General features: G+C 42.2%; 1 protein-coding gene across 4 annotated transcripts in view; it reads left to right on the plus strand.

Annotated features, from left to right (window-relative positions):
• LOC141110788 (uncharacterized) overlaps positions 1 to 22,287 on the plus strand; it is a 117,847-nt gene that overhangs the window by 50,584 nt on the left and 44,976 nt on the right. For 3 of the 4 annotated variants that reach the window (XM_073602408.1, XM_073602407.1, XM_073602409.1), the window contains 2 exons: positions 9,600 to 9,689; positions 19,214 to 19,298. In XM_073602408.1, the coding sequence (XP_073458509.1) occupies positions 9,600 to 9,689; positions 19,214 to 19,298 (175 nt within the window). The remainder of the gene's footprint in view (positions 1 to 9,599; positions 9,690 to 19,213; positions 19,299 to 22,287) is intronic. The other variant, XM_073602410.1, reaches the window with a different exon arrangement.

Here is a 22,287-nt window from a genome sequence, read left to right on the forward strand (position 1 = left end):
TTGGTTATAAAATTTTGCAAACAGGTAATTTTTCTCCTTCATTGATATGCGCTGATGAGGCTGCACTGATAGGCACAGATAGAGCGGCACTGATAGGCACAGATAAGGCAGCACTGATGGGCCCTGATAGTTGGCACTGATAGGTGTCACTGATAGATGGCACTGATGGGCACTGATAGGTGGCACTGATGGATGACACTGTGGGCACTGATAGGTGACACTGTGAGCACTGATGGGTGGTACTGTGGGCACTGGTATGTGGTGCTGGTGGGCACCGGTAGGCGACATTGTTGTGCACTGGCAGGTGGCACTGGTGGGCACAGATGACTCAGCGGCTGCTCTCCTGGATCGGGACTGATGTCCCTCTGATAGCTGCCGGTGATCACCTTTTTTTTCTTCTCCTCACCCTATCAGCATGAGGAGAAAAAATAGCCGATTACATCACATGATCAGCTGTCATTGGCTGAAGCTGATCACGTGGTAAGGGGTTGGGATCGACCCCTTACTCCGATCTGTGATCAGCCGAGTCTCACAGACTTGCTGATCACAGAGCACACCGCTGCGCCCTTTAGGGGGCGCGCAGGCCACTCAAGCACGGAAGGACTTCTATTGACGCCCTCCTGGCAAAGTAGGTCCACGCTGTAGTCATCATTTGGCTATAGCGCGGATGGGAAGGGGTTAAGGGGGATATGATCAACATGTACAAATACATAAGGGGTCCATATAGTAAACTTGGTGTTGAGTTATTCACTTTAAGGTCATCACAGAGGACAAGGGTGCACTCTATACGCCTAGAGGAAAAGAGATTTCATCTCAAAATACAAAAAATTTTCATCACAGTAAGAGCTGTGAAAATGTGGAATTGACTCCCTCCAGAGGTGGTTCTGACCAGCTCAATAGATTGGTTTAGGAAAGGCCTGGATTCTTTCCTAGATGTACATAATATAACTAGGTACTAACACTTATGGGTAAAGTTGATCCAGGGAATATCAGATTGCCTCTTGGGGGATCAGGACGTAATTTTTTTCCCCTGCTATAGCAAATTGGATCATGCTATGCTGGGTTTTTTCACCTTCCTCTGGATCAACTGTGGGTATGGGATTGTGTATATGGGATTGTACTTTTTCTTTTTTTCTTTTGTTGGTTGAAATAGATGGACTTGTGTCTTTTTTCAACCTGACTAACTATGTGACTATGTAGGGTTGGAAGATCTGCTGAAGCAGGCCAGAAGAGTCTGTAGTCATTTCAGGCAGTCATACACAGCAGGGCTCGGCTGGTTGAAATTCAGCGAGAATTCCACCTGCCCATAAACAGTCTGATTTGTGACATGCCCACCAGGTGGAACTCGACTTTGGCAATGCTGCAGTGGCTGCACATGCAGCAGAGGGCCATCAACGAGTGTCTGTGTAAGTATGGGTCAACGACAGGCTCAGGCCGGCTCTGCTTTTTTTCTCCATGCCAATGGCTGCTGATAAAGGATGTATGCACTGTAATGTCATCATTTGAGGAAGCCATGAGGATGGTGAGCCGTGGCAATGCATGCATCAGTGTCACAATCCCTGTTGTGTTCCTGATGGAGCAGACTTTGCGTGGCATTATGGACCGGGCACTTGAGGCAGAGCAACAGGAGGAAGAGGAGGACCTCCTTTTCTCTCAAGGCTCGCTTTATGCAGACACCATTCTACTTACGCCAAAAACACGCAAGAGGAGAGGGAGGAGGGGGAGGATTCTGGCAGCTTTGGAAGCATTGAAGCAGAGAAAGACATATGTGAACCCATAACAGTTGGTTTTTCATCCCCAGAAACCTTGGGAGTAGTACGTGGCTGGGAGGAGGTATTTCCAGATACTGTAATCCTCGGTGACCCCGAAGAGTCTCCTTCTCATGCCTCCAAAAACTTTCGATGCATGGTCTCCCTCGTTCTTCACAGCCTGCAAAAGGACCCAGAAATACGTGGCAATAAAGAGAAGGATCGCTATTGGTTGGCAACCCTCCGTGATCAACGCTACAAGGGAAAAGTCTCAGGTGCATATCATTTACATTTTTGAAAGCAAGGCCAATTCTTGCTTTCATCAAGAGTACCTCGATAGGGTTACGGTGTGAAGGCACTGCGACACCCATAGACCAATTTTTCCAAACCTGTTTGAGCGGGCATCAAATTAAATTTTTGACAGCAAGGCCAATTCTTGCTTTCGTCAAGAGTACCTCTATAGGGTTACGGTGTGAAGGCACCACCGACACCCAAAGACCAATTTTTCCACACCTATTTGACAGGTGCATGTCATTTACATTTTTGGCAGCAAGGCCAATTCTTGCTTTCATCAAGAGTACCTTGAAAAGGGTTACGGTGTGAAGGCACCACCGACACCCAAAGACCAATTTCTCCATACTTGTTTGACAGGTGCATACCATTGCAATTTTTTAAAAGCAAGGCCAATTCTTGATAGGGTTAATTTATCTGCACCTGTTTGACAGGTGCATATGTACCTTTGTTGCCAGCCTGATTATCAACCCGGCCTGCCTGATGTTCCAAGACTCTCCTCCAGTCTGCTATACTTACCTACTGCAGCCATCCAGCTTCAGTCCCAGTCTGCTTTCCTGTCTGCTGATCCATCCAGTCTGCTCACCTGTCTGCTGATCCATCCAGTCTGCTCACCTGTCTACTGATCCATCCAGTCTGCTCACCTGTCTGCTGATCCATCCAGTCTGCTCACCTGTGTGCTGATCCATCCAGTCTGCTCACCTGTCTGCTGATCCATCCAGTCTGCTCACCTGTCTGCTGATCCATCCAGTCTGCTCACCTGTCTGCTGATCCATCCAGTCTGCTCACCTTCCTGCTGATCCATCCAGTCTGCTCACCTTCCTGCTGATCCATCCAGTCTGCTCACCTGTCTGCTGATCCATCCAGTCTGCTCACCTTCCTGCTGATCCATCCAGTCTGCTCACCTGTCTGCTGATCCATCCAGCCTGCTGGCCCTGTCTGCTGTGCCGGCCATCTGACCCATCTGCTGTTGATCCTGCCAGGCACTCATACCATTCTACACTCCCGTGCCACCTGTCTGCTCTACCAGGGGCCGCGAGTCAGATATGTAAGGGAGGCCTTTCTCTGCACTATCGGGCTCATCAGTCAGGTACGTGAGAACTTGACATGTTGTCAGGTAGGTGTGAGGGCTTTGGCAAGCGGTGGATCCTATTCACTGTGATATCTAATTCTGGATGCCAGGCAAAATGGATGTAAAGAGCTGCACGGCATATTTATGCAGATCAGATTGCTGGACCATTTCAGGGACTCCCCTAATTTTCAAATTGTTCCTCCTAGAGCGATCCTCAATGTCTGCAAGTTTGGCTTTAACTGCCTCCATTTCATCCTCATTATTATCATGGGCATCCACTAGATCATTGATGGTGGTTGCAAATTCCTCCATCTTTGTTTTTACCCTGGATGATGTTTCTCACAGTTCCACTCCAAACATGTGTACACAGGACATCATGTCAGAGTGCAGTGAACTTCTTAAAGAAACTAACATGTCCTTTAATGTGGTATCTAGCACTGGCTAATTATTTGTGGGGAAAAGATCAATCGAATCTGGGAGATCTCTAGTGTCCTCCCCTGAATCTAGGCCCAGGCTCACCTCATGGCTGGAATCCGTTGCATCCAGTCTTAATCGCGCCTTCTCTGGGCTCCCTGAAGTAGGAGTGCAAAGGGGAGACTGTGGGCTTTTAGATGATGCGTTCCTTTTTGCTGGATTGCCTTTTGCAGGTCCCTGATGAGGTGTGCTGCACATGGTGAGCACTGATGAGCTTCTGCCATCTTGCCTGTGCTCAGGGGTGAAGTATGTAGTTATTTTCTGCGGTCTCCGGTTCTCCTTTTTCTTCCTGTACATGTTTGGTCAGGTCCCTGGGGTTCTGTCTCGGTTCCAGTGTGCTCGGTGGGCTATGATTCAGGATCTGCAGCCTGCTGTGTGCTGATATTACCCTGATTGCTGTGGAGCTTCTGTTTCAAGCGTCCATCGCTGTCCACGGCAAGCTCCGCTCCCTACAAACTTTATTTTTTCATTGATACATGTCCCCAAGGGCAGTACCTGGACCCCCATAACCACGTATGCCCAATTACTTGCATATACGCATTCAAAATAGTCACTTTTGATTTTTCCAGTTCGGGTCCTATAAACTTCAATGGGATTCGTTATTTGGTCCTGAACATTTGCGATGTTCGAAAGTTCTGAACCTAACAGGGGTCGTTCGGCCCATCTCTTATTGTGTATATATACACACTTTATATACTGTATATGGTATATATTATATAATCACACACTGAGCTTTTCTTTCATATATACTGTATGTGCACATCCAGGAACAGGACATGTTATGCCTATGGCAAACCAGGACCTCAACCACATTGTACAGTTGTACACACTGAAGAGAAGAGAAAGAGGGAAGGACACGCCAGCTAAGTGTAGTATCCCAGGTATTTATTACTAAAAAACAGGATTAAGAACACTTACAAGATGCAAATGTAAATGGGCTCATCTGTATATACAGGCCTGTAGAAGGAGCCGAATGCTCTGAGCTCCGTAGCCTTGCCTTTTAATTGTCAGTGATCTCCTGTCTCTGTTTGATGATGTCATACCTGTCACGTACCTGGTAGGTAGAGCCCGGAATGCAGAGAATTGCCTCTCATATACCTCTGACTCGGGAACCCCTGGTAGTGTTGACAGGGGCTCGAGAGTGCAAAGGGGCACAAGTGCCTGACTGGAACACTGGAGTAGAAGGCTGGATCCTGTAGTCAGCAGGGAGGTGCACTTGTAGTTCGGCAGCAGGTTGCAGACAGCAGGGAGGTGCACTGTAGTCCCGTAGCAGGATGCAGACAGCAGGGAGGTGCACTGTAGTCCCATAGCAGGATGCAGACAGGGAGGTGCACTGTAGTCCTGTAGCAGGATGCAGACAGCAGGGAGGTGCACTGTAGTCCCATAGCAGGATGCAGACAGCAGGAAGGTGCACTGTAGTCCCGTAGCAGGATGTAGACAGCTGGGAGGTGCACTGTAGTCCCATAGCAGGATGCAGACAGCAGGGAGGTGCACTGTAGTCCCGTAGCAGGATGCAGATAGCAGGGAGGTGCAGACAAGCCGGGTCAAGGTACTGGCGGGCAGATCAGGTACAGAAGGGCAATCCAAAAGAATAGTCAGAGTCCAAGCTGGAATCAGGGCAGGCAGCAAACAGGGGAGTCAGGAACAAGCCAAGTAAGTACTGGATTCAGGTAAACTGGGTAACAAGGCAGCAGGGGTCTTCAGGAAACGCTGTAGACCGGACAGCAAGGAAGCAAGGCATCAGTCTCCTTTAAATAGCCCCATGTTGGCGCCAAGTGCTGTCACAAGGGACGTGCTCGCGCACCCGCGCGCCGCTATTCGCACTATTGCGCATGCGCCGGACGGCTCTTCTATGCACAGGAATTCTTCTAGTGCCAGAACGTCTGCTGGAAGGGATTTCCTGAAAATACCTGTGGGACACTCCATGCTGCCAGAGTGTGACTTCTTGACTCCTCGAGGCTCCAGGAACTGCCTCTCTCTCTCCAACTGAGGGGCTAGAAACCACCCCACACACCCATGACATTCCCATGATGACAGCCGGGATGCCAGCCCAGATGATCTATATACAGATGAGCCCATTTATATTTGCATCTTTTAAGATTTATTAGTCCTGTTTTTCAGTAAGAACTACCTGGGATACTACACTTAGCTGGCGCGTCCTTCTCTCTTTCTCTTTGCTTGCCTTGGTTTAACAGAGCCGTCACAACTCTGAGGACAGCAGCCACAAGTGGTCCCTTATAAATCATCCCAGTATATACCCATCATCACAGCCCAGTGATCCCAATGGAGTGCCTCTTAATCCCAGATCATCATGTTTATATGTTTTTAGAAACATTTCACCTTAGTTGGTCTGACTGTTTGAATTTTCCATGCGCCAGTTCTTCTCCTCCATACACACTGAAGAGCACAACACAATTTGCTAGATAGATTTGGGGATTTTACATTTCAAGCATACCATAGTGATTTATGCCTGTTCTTGTTCATTTCCACTTAGTAAATCACGCCCATACCATTTTGAGAATGTTCTCAATGCTGCACTGGTAAATTAGGTTGGGTCTTTCTGTACTTTCTGCTATGTTACTACTAACAAAAAATCTATCAAAGATGCTTGACATTTGTGCCCAAAATAGATAAATACATTTTTCAAATATATGTCAAAACGTAGTATCTATGACCTTCTGCACTTTAAAATGCTTACTTATTAATTCCAAAGTTAGACTGTCTCATGGATGTTTAATGAAAACAAATGTCCATTTGCTTTGCATTTTGTGAAAAGATGAGTAAATCAAATCTTCCAAAGCTGAAACTGATACTGTGCTCTTAAATTTCAGTGAACAGGATCATATTACATAGCAGGTTAGATTAGCTTTTCACTCTAGCTCTACTACATGAAACATGCTAAAATAAAGTCTCCTGTGTTAAATCATGGATAGTCCTAAAATCTTTTATTTATTATGCTTTATTTACCAAGAGATTAGAGAATGTTTACTTAGAAACTCAATGAATAAAGTGATATTTATATACTGTATATACTGTATATACTGTGTGTGTATGTGTGTGTATATATATATATATATATATATATATATATATATATATATATATATATATATATGTAGACATCTCTCTCTCTCTCTCTCTCTCTCTCTCTCTCTCTCTCTCTATATAGATAGATAGATATCTATGTAGATCTCTCTCTCTCTCTCTCTCTCTCTCTCTCTATATATATATATATATAGATATATATATATATATAGATATATATATATATATCTATATATATATATATATCTATATATAGATATATATATAGATATATATATATAGATATCTATGTAGACATCTCTCTCTCTCTCTCTCTCTCTCTCTCTCTCTATATATATAGATATAGATATAGATATATAGATATATATATAGATATCTATGTAGATCTCTCTCTCTCTCTCTCTCTCTCTCTCTCTCTCTCTCTCTCTCTCTCTCTCTCTCTCTCTCTCTATATATATATATATATATATATATATATATATATATATATATAAATTTTTTTTTTTTTTTTTTTGCAAAGAATATCATGTGAAAGGAAAAATGTGCCCTTTCAACAAAAACTGTTGTTAATCTGTACCGATTAGTTGTTGACTGACTGTACTGTACTTTGAGAGTTGTACTGTTACTACCCCTATTCGATATGCTTGTTGTACTCTTGTATTATTTTTATAAACAATAAAAATATATTGTTATAAAAAAAACTGTCTGTGATCCTTTTTGTATTTTCACTAACTAAGCTTTCAGGGTGCACCCCCTTCTTCCAGGTCCATGCAGTGGTTCCATGCCCTGAACTATACCAGGTCACATGCCCTCCACATGGGGGGAGTGAGTACTTTGGGGTAGGGGGGCTCTTCCCTACAACCCTGGGAGGTATTTGTGGGGGTCTGTGGGCAGGGGGGCTTATCGAAATCTGGAAGCCCTCTTTAACAAGGGGGCCCCCAGATCCTGCCCCCCCCATGTGAATAAGTATGGGGTACATAGCACCCCTACTCATTCACCAAAAAAAATGGCAAAAATAAAGAAAAACAGTAGATGGTTTTTGACAAGTCCTTTATTTAAAAAAGTAAAAAAAAAACAATGTCCCAGATGTAGATCACGATACCGACGCCACCGCCGGAATTGAAAAAAAAAAGCTCTGCCGTCAATGAAAGGCTAACCAGCTATTGTAGGCTCCACCATTTGACAGTTCTTATACTGTATAGGTAAGGGGTGAAGCATGCACTGGTGGGCCACATCACCAGGTGGCCCTACCCCTTACCTATTTAAGAACTTTGAAATGGCAGTGCAGGCATTTGGCAGTCAGCCAATTTTTCAGTGAAATTTGTCCGAATTTGTATTCGGACAGAAACGAATTGCACATGTCTACTAACCATGTCAAACTAGCCAATGTGATCAGCACCAATGGTTTCCAAACTGTCACTGTTCTATTAATAGGGAAATGTGTGCACACTCCCTTTTTTACACATCCACTTAGTTTACACATTGCCAGATCGTACAGAGTGATACATTAGCTTAAGGTTTTGTAAATAAACTATATACCATGCTTGCACTACCAGATTTATGACCTTCTTTCTTACTTGAATTCCATCCTGTGCTTTCACAATTGGAGACAGCCAACCAATAAGTATATAATTCAGAAGGACAGAAAAGCAGGGAGCTTGGGTGAGGAGTTATTTCTTTGTATATTTATGTCGGCAAGGACATGTGCAGCATGATACAGATTACACTCAATGGTCTCATTCAATAAACTAGCATAAAGGTACATAGGATTAATGAATAAGTGGAGGGAGGGGGAGGGAGAGTAGAAGCTGTCATCTTAAAATCAAGAAGATGGAGGAATAAGAGATTCACTAAACATGCAACAGTTTCAAAGCTGTCTATCACATATACAGTTGGTTAACACCATTATAATACTATTATATTATTAGGGACAACGTCACCCTTATCTGTACAAACTTTGTAACTTCACTATTGCTTCCAATGTGTTAAATGTGTGATAAAATAAATGTATTTCCAATTTCTTAAAAAAAGCATTTTTTTTGCTTATACTGCTGGTATACTGTTTTTATCTCAACGAAAGAGGCTTTGTAACTCAATGGTGGCATAATTGCAGTTTTTCTATCCAAAAAGTATGCAAAGCATCTCTATCACAAATTTTGAGCAAAATCCAATATTTGGTTGTGCTACTCATTTGATGTCAGAATACCTTATGGGTGTTTTCGAGGACTTCTATTTGGAATCTTGTTTTATCCAAAATCTACCTAGGTACCTGGTGTTTAGGCTCAAGAGGACTAATGCCATGTACACACGGGTGGACTTTTCGACCAGACTGATCTGAATCTGTCAGACAATCCGACCGTGTGTGGGCTTCATCGGACCTGCAGCGGACTTTTTCAGGCGAAAATCAGACTTTAGATTTGGAACATGTTTCAAATCTTTCCAACGGACTCGAGTCCGGTCGAAAAATCCGCTCATCTGTATGCTAGTCCGATGGACGAAAACCGACGCTAGGGCAGCTATTGGCTACTGGCTTTTAGTTCGGTCATACGTCATCGCGTACGAATCCGTCGGACTTTGGTGTGATCGTGCGTGCGCAAGTCCGTTCGTTCGAAAGTCCATCGGAAGTCTGTCAAAAGTCCGTCGAAAGTTCGTCGGAAAGACTGTCGGACCTTTGATGCTGAAAAGTCCGCTCGTGTGTACACGGCATTACAATAAGAATGAAGGTTCTGTTTAGTGTGTAGACGGGTATAGATTGGATTTGCTATGCTTGTTACAACTAATGCACCTATGAAACTCTAGTGTGGCTTTCGTATTATGTTCATGTTTCTAGATATCATATAAGTTCCAGCAGTAGTGCTTTCTAAACATCCCACATAAAGAGAATGTGTAGTATTTTATAATACATTGTTACCATAAATTAAGGATGCCTGTAGTCCTCAGCAAATTTTTACATTTTATTTATTTGACAGCCTCAGAGATGACATTTCTAGAGTAAATGTGGATCACAGAAAAGGAGACAAGCAATACACTATCCCTACTGAGCACAATCAGAATGATAGGTAAGTTACTTTAACAACACCTCTACTGAGACCGGTTCAGTTCGCACCAGAACATGTGAACAGGCAAAAAGTTTGAGCACACCTGTGAACCCTTTTAAAGTCTATGGGACACAAACATGAAACATCAAAAGTGCTCATTTTAAAGGCTTATTTGCAAGTTATTGTCATAAAAAGTGTATGGGGACCCGGGAACTGCCCCAGGGGTCATATGTCAATGCAAGAAAAGTTTTTAAAACAACAGTTTTTTGAGAAGCGGAGATTTTAATAATGCTTAATGTGAAACAATAAAAATTAAATATTCCTTTAATTATCATGCCTGGGGGGTCCCCTTAGTCTGCCTGTAAAGTGGCACATCTGTGCAATGTATAGAACAGTGCTGCAGCAAAATGACATTTCTAAAGAAAAAATGTAATATAAACTTGCTTGCGGCTGCAATTTATTGCTGGCTCCCGGCAATATAAATGAAAAATCAAGGAAAAAATTGGCGTGGGTCCCCCCCCCAGTCCCCTTTGGGTCTGGCATAGAATTTAACCACTTCAGCCCCAGGAGAATTTACCCTCTTCTTGACCAGGCCATTTTTTGGGATACGGCACTGCATCGCTTTAACTGACAATTGCGGGGTCGTGCGACGGTATGCCCAAACAAAATTTACGTACTTTTTTCCCACAAATAGAGATTTCTTTTGGTGGTTTTTTATCACTGCAGTTTTTATTTTGTGCGCTATAAACAAAAGAAGAGCATCACTTTTGAAAAAACACAATATTTTTTATATTGCTATAATAAATATCCCAATTAAAAAAAACAAAAAAAATGTCTTCATCAGTTTAGGCCAATATGTGTTATTCTACATATGCAAAAGTTATAGTGTCTACAAAATAGGGGATAGATTTATGGCATTTTAATTTTTTTTACTAGTAATGGTGGCGATCAGCGATTTTTATCGGGACTGTGACATTGCGGTGGACAGATCAGACACTTGACACTTTTTTGGGACCATTGACATTTATACAACGAACAGAGCTAAAAAGAGCCACTGATTACTGTATAAATGTCACTTGCAGGGAAGGGGTAAACACTAGGGGGCGATCAAGGGGTTAAATGTGTGTTCTAACTGTGAGGGGATTGGACTGACTGGGTGAGGAGACGTATCGTTGTTCCTACTTACACTATCTGTTCCTCCTCCCCTGACAGGACAGGGATTTGTGTGTTCCTGCTTTCATGCCCACAAATCGCAGATTGCAGATTGCCGGCAGGGATCGCGCCCGTCGGCCAAGCGCATCGGGTCCCCGCCGCATGCCTGCTATAGCTCTTAAAGGAGCCGCAGTATATATACGCGATTTGTGCAGCAGTGCCATTCTGCCACCGTATATATACAGGAGCCGGTCGGGAATCGGTTAAGAGGAACTCCACGCCAAATTAAAAAAAAAAATTGACATGCGGCCCCCCCAAAATCAATACCAGATCCTTATCTGAGCAAGCAGCCTGGCAAGCCAGGAAAGGGGGGGGACGAGCGAGCGCCCCCCCTCCTGAACCATGCCAGGCTGCTTGCCCTCAACATGGGGAGGGTGCTTTGGGGTCCTCTTCCCAGCAACCCTGGCCATTGGTTGCCGGGGTCTGCGGGTGGGGGTTAACAAGGGGGTCCGTTGAGCGGTATGATTGAAGATGTATGGACATTGCGGCACACTTTTTTTGTTAAAGGGGGCTTCCAGATTCCTATAAGCCCCCCGCCTGCAGACCCCGACAACCAATGGCCAGGGTTGTCAGGAAGAGGCCCTTGTCCCCATCAACATGGGGACAAGGTGCTTTGGGGGGGCCCAAAACCCCTCCCCATGTTGAGGGCAAGCGGCCTAGTATGGTTCAGGAGCAGAGGGGGCACTCACTCACCCCCCCTTTCCTGGCCTGCCAGGCTGCTTGCTCAGATAAGGGTCTGGTATGGATTTTGGGGGGCCCCACACTTTATTTTTTTTTTATTTTGGCATGGAATTCCCCTTAAAATGTATGCCAGACCCGAAGGGCCTTGTATGGATTTTGGGGGGAACCCCATGTCATTTTTTTTCTTAATTCTGTCATAGGGTTCCCCTCAACCACTTCAATGCACTGTATTATATACTCAGTAATGACTGCACTACATTTTCTATATATATATATATATATATATATATATATATATATATATATATATATATATATATAATTATATTGTACACTGACTGCACTGTGTGTGTGTGTATATATATATACATATATATAAACTGTCTGCACGCCCCTAACTAACCTGCCTAATCTAGCTCAAGTTCTCAATCTCCTCCACGTATCGCACTACATACTTCTGCCGTGTAAGCAGCCTTATATAGTGTGGGGTATAGACTTAACCCCCTGAGCCTTAATTGGCCAAAGGCACCCTGTTTTTGGCCAATCGTGGCTCTTACAGCAGATCGTGCTGTGATCGGCCAAAGCATGCAAGTCAGGTGCATGCTTTGGCCAATCAGCAGCCATCAATGCACTATGATCTCGCAGTGCATTATAGGGTGCTCCGCGGTGCTCGAATTTGCCGCAAACGCCCCATATGTCCGGTTTATTTGCCAACAAACGAACACCCCTGATGTTCAAGTCGAACTTCATTTGATTTGAAAATCGGGACCATCCCTAATAAACATATGTAAAAAAAAAACCTATTGCAAATCTGCCATCATTTTTGAAATATTACATTTGTTTATAGGGGCATATGCAAGGCTAAAGTTGTATTTTTAAGATTTTCCTTTTAAGAGTTTCCTTCACCTACGTTGCAGAGAGAGGACTCTCGGTGAAACCAGAAGCTGCCATAATATGACTGGGGGTAGAACAAACTTTCCTGTAAAGTTTACAGATAGCAATAAAAACTTAACAAGGGAAAAAAGTATATACCACTTTCAGAGTAAGACAAACTTAGGTATACTGTATATTTCTTTACTTACACTTTAAATGATCACATTTTTGTTATCAGTCTCTAGTAAATACAATGCACTTATTTCAGCAACACATACTGTAACAGAAACACATCTCATGTCTCTTTAATTGATTTCAGGCTTTACAATTTCAGAAAATGGAGTCAACCTAGGGCACTGTCTCCAAACAGAATATAACATCTTTTGTTTAGAGAGCAAAGCCAAAAGCATACATAATGCTGCATAATTTCGAGATCCGTATAAGCTGCTACAACATCTGCTCAGACTAGATGCTGAAAAGCCTACTGGAGCAGCAAAGAACCATTAGCAGCTCTACAAGAGTACATGAGAAGGACAAAGCACTGCCTCATATTATTCCAGCACGGTAACAGATAATGTTGGTTTGAAACAACAGCTTGTGGAGAAGCCACTGTAGCAGCAGAAATGCATTTCTTGAGAGCAAAGCAAAATGTAGCATTCCCTTTTTTTCTATTTTATGAAAACAAGGGTGTCAAAAACTTAATAAAGACATGATGGAGATAGCACAAAGAAAATCCCAAGATGAGTTTGAAATATATACTGTAGGACTCAATAAAGAAAGGGATACTTATAAATGCATATTTCTTCAACATCTTGAGATGTTATTATTGAGGTCATGCAGCAAACTGTATTCAAGTACCATAGAATACTATGGTCTTATTTTTTTAATAAACTGGTTTACACATTACATTTTTTGTAGTCTACTCTTCTTTAACCACTTCAATACCAGGCACTTTCGCCCCTTCCCACCCAGGATAATTTTCAGCTTTCAGCGCTGTCTCACTTTGAATGACAATTGTGTGGTCATGCTACACTGTACCCAAACAAAAGTTGTATCATTTTGTTCCTACAAATAGAGCTTTTTTTTGATGGTGTTTGATCACCTCTGCGGTTTTTATTTTTTGCTAAACAGACTAAAAAAGACTAATTTTTTTGAAAAAAAAAAAATTTTTACTTTGTTTTGGTTATAAAATGTTGTATTCTCCTTCGCTGACAGGCATTGATGGGCACTGATGAGTTGGCACTGATAAGGTGGCACTGATGAAAAGGCACTTATATTTAGAATTGATGGGCACTGATATGCAGCACTGATGGGCACTGATAGGCGGCACTGATGGACATGGACCGGTGGCTGTGATGGGCACTGACTGGCAGCACTGATTGGCACTGATAGGCGGTACTGATTGGCACTCACAGTTGGCACTGACAGGTGGCACTGCTGGGCACTGGCACTGTGATGGCCACTGACTGGCACTGTGGTGGGCACTAATTGGCACTGATCTGGGCACTGTCATTTTTTTTCATGGGGCATTGACTGGCAGCATATGGGCACTGACTGGCAGCTGTGGTAGCATATCTAATGGGGCTGTGCTGATAATCAGCTCTCCCTGTCAGTGTGAACCGAGGAATGCCGTTTACCGACACTTCCTGGTTCACGCGATCATCAGCTGTGATTGGTCATAGCTGATCACGTGGTAAGAAGCCTCTTTCAGAAGCCATGATCAGAGATGCGGCGTGTCAGACTGACATGCCACACTCGCGATCACCGCACCGGCATGTTATCCTGCTGGACGTCATATGACCACTTCCCAGCCGTCAATCTGCTATAGGTTGGGTGGGAAGTGGTTAAGTACCTTTACACCCCATTCACACTTGTATGACTTGCCATACAACTTTGGACATCAAAGTTGCATAACAAGTCATACCCCATGTTTTCTAATGGTAACCATTCATATACAGTAAGTGCGACTTAAAGTTGCAGTGATTTCAAAGAAGTTCATGCACTACTTTGGTCCGGCTTTCATGCAACTTCATAGACTTCAAAGTTAACCCTCAAAAGTTGCATGAGAGTCATACCTGAATGTTTTACATGCAGTAGTGGGTTCGACTTTGCAGAGGGACAACAATTCACATCCAAGTTGCACCCATCCAAATTTGCATCAATGTTGCATTAAAGTTGCACCAAAGTTGCACTCCAACGTTGGGGCAATGGGGATGTACAAGTGAGGATGGAGCCTTAAAAAACATGCTGTGTCTGGCGGAAGCAGCGGAATGCGGATCCCAGCGCACGGGGTCTAGTGATCACGTCAACAAAGCTGTTATGAATCAATGTGATTCATCACAGATTCATAACAGCTTTGCTTCATTTACTAGTGAGCTCTGATTGGCCCACAGCTAACACATGGTACCTGGGCCAATCACAGCATACTGTACCATGTGATTAGCTGTAGCCAATCATAGATCAGTATCCACAGCTGTCATGAACTTAACCCATTCATGACAGTTCAAAGCATTGCTGATATAATGATCTTCATTGTACCTGCAATCAAAATAAAAAAAAAAACAAATTCCCTAATCACCCCCCCCCCGTGAGTAGTACAATGTTACTATGGTAAAAAAAAAAGTTTTTTTTTTTTAACATGCTGTCACCAGTCAGTGTCCCTGATCACTGCCACATCAGTCATATCATGATGCTGTACTGCGCTGGTGACAGTTTGTAAAAAAAACAAATATTAATTTCTTCATTTTCCAAAAAATTGTAATAAAAAATTACAACTTCAAAAAATTTGCAATGCCTCTTACTAAATACCTCAGTTTGTCTACTTTCCAAAAAGGTTTTTTTTGTAATGTCCTGACATTTTAACTACTTCAGCATCGGAAAATTTGGCTGCTTAATGACCAGGCCATTGTTTGCGATTTGGCACTGCGTCGCTTTAACTGACAATTGTGCGGTCTTGCAACGTTGTACCCGAACAAAATTTATGTCCTTTTTTTCCCACAAATAGAGCTTTCTTTTGGTGGTATTTGATCACCTCTGCGGTTTTTATATTTTGCGCTATAAACAAAAAAAAAGCGACAATTTTGGAAAAAAACATAATATTTTGTACTTTTTGCTATAATAAGTATCCCTAATTGTTTTTATTTTTAAAGCTACTTTTTTCCTCAGTTTAGGCCAATATGTATTCTTCTACATATTTTTGGTACAAAAAAAATCGCAACAAGCGTATATTGATACGAATTGGATGCCGGGGATCCCCACATCCAATTCGCAATAGCAGGAGAATGTGGCTGGCTCTCTATGGAGCCGGTTCACAGAGCTCCGATGCGGCTCCGATGCGACATGAGCCCTGTGTGTCTTTTGGTCCATTTCAGAACAAAATATTACAGAGCACACATGCAAAAAATGACATTTAACTCCTGCAAGGCTATTTAAAACACCTGAACATTTTCAAAAAATATGGGGATTTAGTCACACCATATTGCTATATGGTGCTTAAGCCCACTTACTGCGAGAAAGTACCCCATGGTTAGTGGGTCCTACACCATCCATAGAATGGAAGATCCTACGTCTTTGAACCATGGGAGAAATACACTCCTCTATATGGGAGAACTAAAGGACTCTTTTTTTTTTGGTCCATTTCAGGTTCGAATTCAGCCAAAAATCCCGGCTGAAATCGGACCTGAAACGGTGACCCCTGCTGGGAGCCGCATCGGCATCCAGTGTGAACTGAGCCTTAGCCTAAGTTCACACTGACTGTGGGTTTGAAATCGTATTAGTTCAGCTGAACTCGCACAATTTCATTCCCGAATGTCAGTCCCGACTTCAGGGGCGATTTCATAGACCTCTGTGTGGGGTTCTGCACATATGTCAATGGAAATCACACCCAGAAATTGCCAAAAGTAGTACAGGAACTACTTTTGGAAATCGTTGCAACAAATGCAGCATCGCACCGATTCGGACGCTGCCATTGTCGCCAATTGCCACCGATTTGGCATGCGATTTGACATGTCAAATTGCATGACAAATTGCATCAATGTGAACCAGGGCTAAAACCTGGAAGCTGATTTCTGTGCCGAGGGGCACCAGATTTTGCATACTCTAGTTTTAGTAGATAAACCCTAACTATGTAGTGCAAAAATCTCCAATCTGCTCATCTTAGTGATATGACCTCTAAAATGATATGCAATCAAACAGCTTGTTTCCCCTGCAGGAGTTAATAATAGTGTCTGGTCACCTCCTTGAGCCTGGGTTCACACATATACAAACACAGACATCGCATGTGATTCGCACCACATTGCTGGTTCAGATCATATGTGATGTCTGTACAATGTGAATTCAGACATACAGTTGTATGGCTGAACTTGCATTGAATTTGCACAAAAAAAGGTGCAGGTACCTTTTTTTCCCGCACTGGACGAGCGGAGAAAATGAAGTTCAATGCTTCCGAGCATGCGTCGAATTGTTTCAGAGCATGCATAGGAATATTGCGTGTTGGAATTGTTACAGACGATCAGAATTTCCGATAGGAACTTTTTCCGTCGGAAAAATAGAGAACCTGCTCTCAATCTTTTGCTGGCGGACATTCCACCAGCAAAAATCCGATGGAGCATACACACTGTCAGAATTTACGACCAAAAGCTCACATCGGACTTTTGCTGGCGGAATTTCCATTCGTGTGTACAGGGAATTATGATTGACATGTAAATATAGCGCAGTGACAGATATTCCATCCATTACGGTCATATTTAGAGAGTGAAAACACAGATACCACTTACCACGCAGAATTCTTTGGGAAGGCTCTATCAGCATGATGACATCATCAGGCAAAGACCCCACCCCTACATCCTTTACATCCAATAGCGGGACTTGCTCAGTATGCTTTATTATCATAGTATTTATTTGTCATCACAGTTTTATTTTAGTGATGTACTGATTTCAATTTTATTGTGATTTTGATATTCACTAGCACATGTAGAATCCCATGTGAATTGTGAAAGTGTTTTTGATACACATGCATTTATAGACATTTATCATTTTCACTAGTTGAGAGTGGATAGCCCTGCACTATTAAGTTACTATTTTGTTGTAAAGGAGTAGTGAGATCACTTTTTTAGTGCCAGGTTGAGGGGATTTTGCATAACTGCACCGATTGTGTGTTTTTGTTCTTATACATTTCTAAGAACAAATGTCCTAAGCCTGGAATAGTCCCTGTAAATCATGAATTGTTTCCGTATATGCATACTGTAGATAACTTGCCTATGCCTAATATATTTGTGTAATAACTAAAACATATGAATATTTCAGTTGATAATAATGACAGTTTTCACATAGCTCCCAACTGTCCCTGATTTTGAGGGACTGTCCCTGATTTGGAGCAATGTCCATCTTCCCCCCTCATTTGTCCCTCATTTTGGTCTGATCTATATAGTTGTATATAAAATGCACTTTTTATCTTTTAAAAAGCGTTTCCCAGTGCTAAACCTTTTATCTAATTTCTAAATTCCTGCATTTTAAAACATTTTAAAAAGCCAATATAAAGGAATAGTAGTGGTAGAAAAAAAGTCCTTGTGGATTTAAGTAATCTTTTTTTTGGTTAATTCTCCTTTAAGGGGGTGTGGCAGGGGGCGTGTCCTATGCCTACATACATTTGTTAGTAGGTGTGCCTCATTGATCCTTCAAAATGTTGGAAGGTATGGTTTTCATGTTTTTTTGTTTATGATGTTGCATCATGGAATTGAACTGAAGGGCTAACACTGCATGTAAAGATATTCGCTCACAGTTTCCCGTACTTTACAGCTAGTAAACTAGTGAAGTCTCATTGGACCCGTTGTTGCAGTTACAGCTTATCTAAGATAGAATCATCCTCACTTTGGAGAGATTTCCCGTTACTTCCTGTTGTGTCTACAAGACAGTAGAGTTAGCACTTGTTCAGGATTTACTCGCACAGTTTGGGTTTTGAATTATGTGTTCAGGTTTCAGGCGGGCTGAAACCCGGACACATTATTCAGACCGGGCTGTGGCTCCCCAAGTAACCAAGATAGTCACACACAAATCTGTTGCCATCCGGGAGCTGTTGGCGTCTGTCTGGGGACAGGTTTGGCATCAATGGGGGGGGGGGGCAGGGTGATGATGTCAGCAATAGCAATTAGGCAAACAAACACTGTCTGCAGCACGCTATGTGCACAGAATGACTACTCTCCTTGGTGCACCCAAAGGTGTTCCAGGCTGCTAAAGTGTTCGGGTTTGGCTTGAAGAAAAGGTGGCAACCCTACAGGACAGGGGTGAAGGCAAGTCTCCACAAATGAGTACAGACAGCAAAAAATACAGCAAAATACTAACAGGTGTTTTAAACCTTTCCTCCATCCAAGCTAAAAAAAAAAGCTGGCTTTAGATAAGCTTTTAGGCTGGGTTTACACTGTCCTGTATGTTGCATTAATGCACACGAGTTAATGTGCTTTTTTGTGTGTTGCATAAGGGCAATCCACTCAAATGGGCTTGCAACATGCCAAAACATCAACCATTTTTGGCAATGCGGCACACCTTAACACACAGTAGTGGGCTATCATGCGCTGTAGTGTTGGTTCGTTGGCTTCCCATTCAAAATGAATAGCACCACAACATGCTAATGCATGCATGTGGTGGATGCTGCAACGCACTGCAGTGGCAAAGTGTTTACCCAGCCGAAATTAAAAAAGTATGACCCAAAGTTAAATAGCTTTTTTTAGTCTATTAAGAGTGTTTTTATTTTTTTTTTAATCACACAATTTTTTTTTAACTAGGAAGAGAATTGCCAAACGTGATATACATTTCAGTGAAAATGTTTTACAGAAGAATATGGAATGGGAGAAAACTAAACCTAAAACTGTAAGTAAAGATTTCATTGTGAATGCAATCAACATAGGCGCATGTACTTGAAATCCTGATATAGAATCTTTGCTACAATAATACATGGGACCAAGCAGTGATTTGAAGAACGCATACATTTGTAACAGAATGTACCTGTATATCTATGAAGACACTAGGAAGAAAAAGCATTCCTTGTTCAAATAATTTTTCTAAGGTTCAAACATAAATTGACACTTTCACTGTATATTTTTTTTTCTAAAATAAATAAGCTCATATTTAATATATCAGTTCTTTAATATTTAAACACTTCAGCCCCCAAAGATTTACCCCCCCTTCATGACCAGGCCATTTTTTGCGATACAGCACTGCGTTACTTTAACTGACTAATACGCGGCCATGCAAATAGGGCCTTCTTGTGATGATATTTGATCAGCTCTGCATTTTTGTTTTTTGCGCTATAAACATAAAAAGACTGACAATTTTGAAAAAACAACAATATTTTTTACTTTCTGCGCTAAAATATATCCACTAAAATAAAAAAAATAAAAATGTCATCAATTTAGGCCAAAATGTATTCTACTACATACTTTTGGTAAAAAAAATCCCAATAAGCATACAGTATATTGGTTGATTTGTGCAAAAGTTCTAACGTCTACAAACTATGGGAAATATTTATTATTATAATACAGGATTTATATAACGCCAACAGTTTGCGCAGCACTTTACAACATGAGGGCAGACAGTACACTTACAATACAAATCAATACAGGAGGGATCAGAGGGCCCTGCTCGTTCGAGCTTACAATCTATGGAATTTTTATTTAGCTATTCATTTTTTTATACTAGTAATGGTGGCGATCAGCAACTGCAAAATTGTGGAGGACAAATTGGACACTAAGTAACACTTTTGACACTTTTTTGGGAACCAGTGACACTAGTGATCAATGCTGAAAATATGCACTGTCACTGTACTAATTACATTGACTGAGAAAGGGTTAACATCAGAGGCAATCAAAAGGTTAACTCTGTGTCTAATCTGTGTTTGTGCACTGTGTGGGAGGTGCTTTTACTAGGGGAAGGCATGGATCCATGTTCGTGCTTTGCAGGAACACAGGATCCATGCCTTCCCTACTTACAGACTGGCAATCTGCCTTGTTTACATAGGCAGGCTGCCATTCTGCCTGTGTACAGGGTGCGGCGGACATCGAGTTCATGTGATTGTGCAAAGTGGGAGCGAGCAGCCGACGCCTGTAACCTGGAAGTGCAGGATCACGTATATATACAAGATCCTGCACACAGCGGCCGCCCTGCAGTAAAGCTACAGTAGGGCCATCATAAAGTGGGTAAAGAGAAAAAGTCAACAGCTACAAATACTGTAACTACTGACTTTTAATATTAGGACATTTACTTGTCCAGGAATCTAGCAGTGTCTTCACCCAAGATGATTTTTCAATCAGTTATCGGGTGCTGCTGCCACCATCTCCACTAAGGGAAATTGGTAGTAAAGCCTTGCTGTTTCACGGGCAGTTCCCTACTGCGCATGCACAAAGCGTGCTGCGCTCTGTGAATGGGCCAGGCTGCGGGGAAAGGAGGAGAGGAACGAACTTCCGGCTGAGTGACAAAACCAGGTACCCGCTCCCCACCAAAAGGTGGCAAAAGTCGCAGCGAGGGGGGGGGGGCAGACAAGCAGAGCTTCCCATTTTGGGTGGAGCTCCGCTTTAAGTATAATATGAACACTGGATGTTTTTTCAGCTGTTCCTAGGGGCATCTGGCAATTTTTTTCCTGTGAATAAATAAGTGCAGCGCTAAGGTTGCAAAAAGCAAATTTGCATAAATAAATGATATAAATGTTACTTATACATAAATATATCAAATTAACAGAGATTCATACATGGTGAAATGTGAATCAAACAAAGAAAAAGTGACATTTCTGAAAAAATACAGGTATGGTGAAAAATGTGCTAGTATGGTGACTATACCATAAATAAGGTGAGAGATAGAAATTAGGGTGTTAATATTGAACAGAAACACATCAAATAAACAAGGATTAACACATAATGAATGTGAGTCCACACTCAGAAAAAATTAGAATAATTTCTGAAAAATGTGCTAGTATAATAATGGGCTAGTATAATAACTGCACAATAAACAAAGTTCAAAAAATGAAAATGGTGAATTATAAAGTCCAAAGAAATCCAATGAGATGTGCAGTCCTGTTAGACATATGTCCTGTGTGCACGAGGCCTTTTTTAAGGCCTTTGCTTATCATCTTCTTGTCTCTTGGGCAGTCAGCTGCACATTGGCTGTTCATATGTCAAGCAGTCGGTCATCTTTTTATCATCTGGTCATTAATCTGTCATTCCTGAATTTGCTGGTCCTTTGTCTGTTGAACATTTACTCCCTGGTGTCTCATATATGGCTTACCTGCTGTTTGCTCTTGTTATTGAGCCTCCTTCTGCCCTCTCTGATACTGCGTTCTTCTACACATCATTTGGTGCATCTCCCACTGTTTCTGCTTCTTGTTTCTGTCTCACCCTTGGTTAGTGTCCCTTCCTGTGTCCTAGCTCATGCACATTCACTTACAGTATTTATTATCTCAGAAAACCCTGCACATGCACATTCTAGTTTGGTCGAGTGTGCACCTTCCCATTCATCAATGCTTCTTCCAAAAGATATAAACACTCTGGTTGTACATACCTCCCAACATTTTGAGATGGGAATGAGGGACACCTACTAGCAAATGTATGCAGGCATAGGACACCCCCCTGCCACACCCCCTTAAAGGAGAATTAACCCCCCAAAAAAGGTTTATTAAATCCACAAGGGCCTTTTTTACCGCTACTATTCCTTTATATTGGCTTTTAAAATTTACAAATGCATCAATTTAGAATTTGAATGAAAGGTTTAGCTCTGGGAAACACTTTTTGAAAGGTAAAAAGTGCATTTTATATAGAACTTTATGGATCAGACCAAAATGAAGGACAAATGAGGGTGAAAGAGGGACAGA

This window comes from Aquarana catesbeiana, linkage group LG10 (assembly GCF_042186555.1).
Source record: "Aquarana catesbeiana isolate 2022-GZ linkage group LG10, ASM4218655v1, whole genome shotgun sequence".
In the NCBI taxonomy this organism is placed as follows: Eukaryota; Metazoa; Chordata; class Amphibia; order Anura; family Ranidae; genus Aquarana; species Aquarana catesbeiana.